The sequence below is a fragment of the Poeciliopsis prolifica genome, unplaced genomic scaffold, assembly GCF_027474105.1.
Source record: "Poeciliopsis prolifica strain line A6 unplaced genomic scaffold, Auburn_PproV2 SCAFFOLD008, whole genome shotgun sequence".
Taxonomy (NCBI): Eukaryota; Metazoa; Chordata; class Actinopteri; order Cyprinodontiformes; family Poeciliidae; genus Poeciliopsis; species Poeciliopsis prolifica.
In genome coordinates this window covers 3,710,070-3,718,018 of record NW_026562383.1, presented here as the reverse complement: position 1 = coordinate 3,718,018, position 7,949 = coordinate 3,710,070, and the positions used below count along the sequence as shown (strand labels likewise).

General features: G+C 40.9%; 1 protein-coding gene across 1 annotated transcript in view; it reads right to left on the bottom strand.

Moving 5' to 3' along the window:
- Nucleotides 1-404: 404 nt before the first annotated feature.
- dnm3b (dynamin 3b) overlaps nucleotides 405-7,949 on the bottom strand; it is a 29,061-nt gene continuing 21,516 nt past the window's right edge. The window contains exons 17-21 of the mRNA XM_055033132.1: nucleotides 7,383-7,497; nucleotides 6,581-6,745; nucleotides 5,173-5,408; nucleotides 4,895-5,068; nucleotides 405-2,711 (exon numbers count right to left, since the gene is read on the bottom strand). Coding sequence (XP_054889107.1) covers nucleotides 2,669-2,711; nucleotides 4,895-5,068; nucleotides 5,173-5,408; nucleotides 6,581-6,745; nucleotides 7,383-7,497 — 733 coding nt within the window. The 3' untranslated portion in view covers nucleotides 405-2,668. The remainder of the gene's footprint in view (nucleotides 2,712-4,894; nucleotides 5,069-5,172; nucleotides 5,409-6,580; nucleotides 6,746-7,382; nucleotides 7,498-7,949) is intronic.

The following is a 7,949-nucleotide window of genomic DNA, read 5'->3' as shown; positions in this document are numbered from 1 at the left end:
TTGCGCCCTAAATGAAAACACCAGTGAGGATTTCTGGGAAATTTGGTTCCAGCAAAACCCAATGGAGACCTGCGTGTGTCATACTGTTAAAACCTTATAGCCTGGTTGATACGATCTATTGAGATGATTTACTAACCAGTGTTTACTGCAGAACGGTTGCATCACACCCCTCATTTTGTCCAAAGAAGGTCACCACACCGACTGAAACACATATTACACCTAAGGGGAATCATCAGTCAAACTCTGGCTCAGACATGTACAGCTTAATGCCTTGTTACTCAAAAGCAACTCAAAAACCAGCCACCGTTTTCTTACATAGGTAATGTAATGTAATGCGTATTCATTTGTGTTGTCCTGTCACAAATCCACATTCTTACACAAGTATCACTCTGTTGACAAGGAAAGACATTATGAGGAAGAAGTTTATTGAGAAGCGATACAGACACAGAAAATTAACAACTTGTGCATTTCCAAATTGAACAACACGTTCAAATTGAACAACACATCAACTGGAATCTAGCTTCATTTCTTCTGTTTTTTTTCTTCACTTCACAATTCTCCTTCTGTGTTTAACTTTGGCAATAAATAATTATAATCCATGCCTTTAAGGCAGTCTAAATTAGAGAGAGGAGAGAATATAGTGAATACAGACAAAGAGAACGATTAAAGCGCTAGGGTTCTTGACGAGGTCTGTAGAGTCCACTGGTACACTATGTCCTTATCATTACCTATATACATCAGAAAACAGCTGAGGCTTACATACACAATAACAAAGTGACAGAGAAGCACTTGAACACTGACAACACGACCTTAAGCTCTGATACAAATGCTGACGGAGCGTGGTCTGGGTTTTGAGCGGGAACAACGAGTGGGCAAAACCAGGAGGGGAAGTTTGTGATGGGTATAAACGTTTGGGTCAGACCTGAGAAAAAGGCTAACTGGAGGGAACCCAATGACATTCGGAATAGACTCTAATCCCCCTCCAGTAATCCTCTATGGAGCCACTCTGAAAACAGCCGGCTAACTTCTTAAGCAGAAATGTTGCTGTTAAGACATAGAAACTGGGTAGCTTTAGCCAAACACCGGGCCTGGCATCAAGACCAAGTTTGCTGGGTTAAGCGAGCAGGAGGCTCATCACTCTTCACAGACCGGCATTTTGAACTGAACAGCAGTCTGACCAGATTTAACGATAAAATAAATGGTAACGTTATGCTGCATTATAATATTAATGTCACTCTGTTGAGTTAAAAAAAAAAAAACAAGCTCACTAACGTTTTGGTTTTAGACAATAATAGATTTTCTTTAAAGTTTTTATGATGACGTGGATTTTTACATTTCAATCGTGATTAATCAAAGCGCTAGCGTACAATTCATTTAATTCCATTTCTTAAATCGCTCGACAGCAGTACTTTTAACATATTCTGGGTCAAATTAATGCTGGTACAAACCCATAACCAACCGTTGTTGTTAAATCAACTCCGAGAAAGTATTGAGCTTGTTTTAAATCCAGCAGTTTTAAGAGTGTAGATGAATGGAGCGTCTATAGTACGTTGTTCTGCCTTTGTATTTTTGTGTAATTGTTAGTTTTAACCAAAGCTTCACTTCCAGTCAGCATCTGAATGGGAGCTTGAGGCCCTTCGGTTCGGGGGTCACAATCTGACCATGGATACAGCACAGGTGGACACCTATGACGAGGTTAAACGTGTTGTCGAGGCTGTTTGTCCATATAGAGAATATCGATGGTGCTCCTCAGCCTTGCTATGCGTGTATGGCTGCTACTACAACACAGGAACAACTCACAAAAGTCAAACACTGAATGTTCCCCCAGCAGGGTTGTTTGTTTTGCTTGTTTTTTATATATATATATGATTCATCATCAACAGCTTTGACAGTGAAAACAAACAGAACTGAAACGCCAACAAACGTGCAGAGACGACACATGCACACGTGTCCTCACACAAACACACACACGCATTCACATGTACAATGTATTATTCACACAGAAAGAAACAAACAAAAAGAAAAACACACGCTTACACGCACTTGTACTAAGATACAATTTCTGTTCCTAAGAGAACATTCACACTCAGTGGGGGAGAGGGGGCGGGGCATTATGCAATAAATTAATACAATACTAAATCAAACTCAGCCTACATATAGGCAAATTAATCCCTCCCCCAAAAACACACACATACACACAAAAAACACACCCGCACACACGCATACACTCCCATGCAATAAAAGCAGCTTATGTGGCATGCTGCGTTTTGGAATGAGTAGGGCAGTATGACTGCTGAGCCTATTTTTTATTTGTTTTTTTTTCTGTTGTTTTTTTTTTTTTAAATGTAGAAGCAGCGACTGGGGGTGTTGGTTGAACCGTCGGGGTTGTAGGTCGGAGAGGGGGAGGGAGGGCAGGTGTTTCAGGGTAGTGGACCTGCTAAGCGAACCTGGATCACAGGCGAGCAACAAGCGCACGTACACATACACCACAAGACGAGTACCGTACTGTACATAAACATATGGACGTCTTCACCTGGCAGGAAACTGAGGTTGAAGGGGTCAAAGACTTCGGCGGGCGTCTTCGCTAAGGAGAGACGAGGACAGCAGAGCCATGGCTAAGAGAGAAGGACGGGAGACAGGAGGGGAGTGGACGAAGGGAAATGGGTGATTATGGCGGGGCTTGTCTTGTAGGAGACGGCGGTGGTCGCCGGCTGGAGAGGGGTGATGCGTCGAAGAGCAGAGGAAGAGGAACAGATTGTCATTTATTTGATAAGAAAGTAGATGCACATGGTATTCCCCCCCACCCCCACCCCCCACAATAAGGCAAGTATTACATTGTAACTAACAAGATTTGCTGCAAAACCACAACGAACGTCAGTGAAATTTGCCTGCTCATTTCTGTCATGCAGAAATGAGCAGGCCTGTCACAATGACAAATTTTGCTGGGTGATACATGACAATATTGTCATCTAGAGACCGTTTTCAAGTCAATTCAAGTAATTCTCACAAGCATTTAACATTGGAACTGGAAGATATTTTAAATATCCAAAGTAAATAAACAAAGCAACAGACACAATGAAATAAAATGAATTATGAAGTCGTAAAGAAAATTGTCCTTCAAGTTCTAGTTGAGACCAAATGAACCTCATTGAAGACTTTTATCATCCAGTTTGTGGTAGAAAGAAAAGCGGAAAACAATAAATCCAGCAGATGGAAATTATTGAGCTCGTTTTAATTTAACATGAGACAGGTCTAGAAAGGAGCTTCACTTTAAAAGCTCAACCTGCCTTCACCTCTTTACAGATGACAACGCTCATACTGAAGCTAGCCTGTTAGCAATTAACGTTCACCATGAAAGGTCATAGTGTCTCCCCTATGAGTTTGGTTAACTGATTTTCACTCTTCAGAGTCTCTTAATCCATCCCGAGCCGTTCAAATACTATTAGTCCGAAAGATTGACAAAAAGATTAAAAGACGTGTGAATGCAAAGCTTCCTTGTTACCATAGAAACTGCTGGGCACTCCAGCTTGCCTCTACAGCAAAGAGCGTAGGTGGAGAATGAGAAACATTGCTGCGAAGTGGCTGTCAAGATTACAATGAGCAGCATGTGCAGGAATAAATTATGAAACTGTGAAGTGGCTGCCTCTGCCTGTGCATGTAAAGCTGTCCTTTCACTTGAAGGTCGGTGGTCGTCTTTGGAAAACTACGGGCGTAGTAAATGTGCTTCACCTCCGTAAGTCATCCTCACTGACGCATAGTAACTCATTACGTAGGACGACCCATCCTGTAGTTGTGAAACAGCAACTAATACATTATCATACATTAATGTGCTGCTGACTACAGGATTGATCAGCCTCACACTGAGGAAGAGTGATTCAGGCAGAGTGACACATGCTTAGTGAGTTTCATGCCTACGTGAATCTTTGGATGTGTTAAATTTGAACAGAAAGAGTATGCACTACAAAAATTTAAAGGTTTATTAAAATAATGTAACTGTATGAGCAGCCAGCGTCACATTTCAGAAAAGGCTTACTGAGGTGGTAGCCCCGGGTCACAATTTTTGGGGGGCACCAAAGATTTTTCTTTCCTTTTCTTGTTTGAAGGGATGGAGGTTTTGCAACGTTGTACATCATATAAGGTGTGTTGTATTCATATTTTGTATTTTGTATTCATATGTTGGTATTTCTATTCATTCAAGCAATTTTAAAATATTTTTGACTGTTATGAAGTTGAAGTCGATTTCTTGGATACAAAGTGGAGCCGTTGGCCAGGGGACGTATTAAACCTACCATGCATCAGTTCATAGCTGCTCATCTGGAAGACTATATATTAATGTAATGTAATTTGCATTAGAAAAATATTTTCTCCTAAAAACACCAAGGCACCAAAACTGGCACCAAAACTGTCTCCAGCCCAGGGCTCACATCCTTGTAAAGCCACCCCTGATTGCAGTCAACGTGTAAAGGACAAATTCATGATTTTTTTAAAAGAAATTAAGACACCAAGAGAGTTATCTATTCTGCTGCTACTTGTTGGTCACCCTGAAGCAAAATCTTACCTAAAACGCTCTAAACTAATCCTTTTTAAATCTCCTCCTTTTCACATTACACCCGATGTAATGTTGTGAATAAACTGTTTATGTGCTCAGCTAGTTTCCAAAGCTCATGATTAGCTAATTTGGCTACAGCTTGTAAATTTGTAAGGTACATCTACTTTAGCTCAGTAATTTTTTTAAATTGCATGTTTGTAGATTCAGCAATGCACTTTCTTCATTAGGCTTTAATTACATAAATAAATACATTTTACCTTCAGTAACTTGTTAATTCTTTGGAAACAGAATAAAATCTTTGGAATTAAATATCACAAAGCATTAAAGGTGATGACTGCGTTTTACCTAGGGATGCTAGGGGGGGCCCTGTTGGGGCGGCTGGGTGCCTGGGGGCTATCAGCACTGTTATTGAAGGGTCCCAAAGGTCCTGGACGGTTTGGTGGCGGAGGGGCCCCTCTGGGCGCCGGCCGTTGGCCCGAAGACATTCTCCTGGGGGCCGTGGGACTCGGAGGAGGAGACCTGGACAGCAGAACGAATGTGATAAAAAAGAATAAAAACAGCAAACGTCAAGGCTTCCAGGCCTTGACTTTTCCTTTCCCCGTTTAGGTTCATTTCCAACTTACCTGCGACCGCCGGTGGAGCCTCCCACCCAGGAGTTGTCAACAGGCGGAGGCATGGGGGTGGTGATGGTGGATGTAGAGATGTCACCTATGATGGCCAGGGCCTCCTTCAGGGCCTGGTGGGTCCTCAGAACCTCATCTCTCCTCTGGGCCTGCTCCTGGGACTCATCCATCAGGGCGTTCTGGTCACCTGCAGAGTACAGGCACGCCAGCAGCTCGGCATTGATGAAGTCCTTCACCTTTTGACAAGACCAAACAGCCAAGCAGAAAGAATTAGAGCAGTAAAACTGTAAGTGTCCTTGTCTTTAACTTTACCACGTATAAGCTTGATAAGGGCATTTCTAAATTATCTGTAGTGAGAGTTTCTGACAAAACTCAATTTCCAATACTTGTTGTTGGCACAGTCTGTAATTATGTCAGCCACAACTGCAGCTTGGCGCAGCTTGAGCACTAGTCATTAAGTTTTACAACTGTAAAGACAAACTGCTAGGTTTCTGAAGTAGGAGCACGACGCGATTTTGTGAGTTTTGTCTGCAAAGAATTAAAATGGAGCTGAGCTGAAAATGGTTTCAAGATGAAGTAGCAACAAATCAGAAAGCAAAATGGAAACACTATTTACCTTCGCCTTGCCACGTAAGCAAAAATGCTTCAATTAAAATGAACCACACTATTCTTTTGTATGAACAAGCCCATTGCTGTGGGCGGCATTTATCTGGATATGAACAATATTTTCTAAAAAAGGTTTGACGGTTCTCACAAATTTAAGAAAGCGGCATGTAAGTTGCTAATCAGATTAAATTAGTTTGAAAACAGTGAGGCTGTACAAACCTAGCCATTTCAAGAAAATCTAGTCAGCTGCACTCCTGCCACCTAAAAACATCTATTCTTTAAGTTCACCTTTTTTTTTTAGAAAAGCAGCTAACAAAAACACACTTTAGTTCAGGCCAACGTGTACTACTGCCGAAAACAGTATATATCTGGATGTAAACAGTATTTTCTATTGAAACTGTTGGACAGTTTTCACAAATTTAAGAAAACATCCTACCTGAAAGTTGATAATTAGCTTGAATTAACTCGGAAATGGTTAGGCTGCATTCTCTTCTATTTAAACGCGTAAATAAGGAAATCTTGTCAGGTGTTTTGCCTGAAAACGTCTGTTTTTTATGTTTCAAACAATAATGGGTTGTAAAAGCGCAAAAGGAACAGAATCAAATCTACCTTTTGATATATTGTTTCAAAATGTTGCTTATAACTTTGAAATAAAACAGCATACGCAACAGAAACAATTTTCCTCCAGACTTACTAAAATTAATAGTGAAGTAATCCTGGTACTTCTTTTCCTTGCAATTCACTGTCAGATGTCGGCTCTGCTGGAAATTTGTGTTGGTGGATGTTTTGTTTCTTTACTTACATTGTTGATCATCAGATGCATGATGGTCTTTGGGATGAGATCCCGGATGCACTTGTTGACAATAGCCATGTAGGAATCCACCAGGTTGCGGATGGTTTCCACTTTGCGCTCCAGCTGAGGGTCCATGGAGAAGTTGTCGGTGGTGGTGGTCGTCTCGCTCTCAACCTGCAGGGGGAGAAAAAGTTCACCCCTTTATTTTGAAGGAAAGTGATTCCACAAAGGGTTAAAAGTAAAAAACAAACTAAAGCACTGACATTTTTGCCACTCCCAAATGCACGAGCACACGCAGAAATAAGTCTTATACATTCCTGGTGTTAATGTAAGGCAATAAAACTCCAACAGTTCATTTTTAATGCGGTTTAGTTTTTGTGATGTTTACATCACTAAGAATTAAACTTCACTACAGAAATACTGCATGATTAGGAAAATGAAGTCATAATATAACAAAAACAAAGTCATGAAACTATGATAAAGTCACAGCAATACTAGATTAAAGTCGTGTAAGAATAAAGTTGTAATAATGTGACAATAAAGTCATAATATTTCAAGAATAAACTCGTAATATGACTTCAATCTCATTATTTCAACTTTATTCTTATACGACTTTATTCTCGTAATTTAATTACTTTATTCTAGCAATTTTATTCTTTTTATTTTTTTAGTAATATTTGTTATATTTCCTGGCGTGTAATGTTGCCTAAAAACCCAGGCATGAGATCAGTGACGATGTTAGGATCCTATTAAGCAGCCGCTCTGATTTTGAGTCCTTCTCACTGAACTGTGTTGGAGTGGATTCTCTCACCGTGGTGGTCTTGTCAGGGTAGACCCCGGCACGGAGGAGGGACGACTTCCAGCTGTCCACGTCATCCTGGGAGTCGCAGGCCAACTCCAGAGTGCGATTGTCCTTGTAGACGTTCCTAAACAAAATCATTTGCTTAGAACGTCAAGTGTGTGTCAGACTATTCCATGTGGAATGGTTTCCTGTTGGGTGCCAAGCATGAAACTTTCACGGGACATGCTGTAACAATTAGTGAAAGTTCAGACATGAGACAAAACCTTTTTACGCCGATTCAGACTTTTTAAAGACCATCTGCTTGTTTATCTGGTGATTACTACCGATCTCTAATGAGAACTTTCTATCTGTATAGCAATTCCCTGTTTAATCAAATCGGGCTTGTTGAAAAAGCTAAAACTAGAGATGTCCCGGTCAAATCCCAGGTGTGTTTGTAAAGTGAAGGGGTTTGTTTTAAACGGCACGTCCCGATGTGCCAAGCGAAACTCAACTCCCGCTACCTGTCGCTGATCTACAGTCTGTGCCTCTGTCAGTCACACAACCTCGTAAGAATCACAACTGTGTTTTGCATGTCTC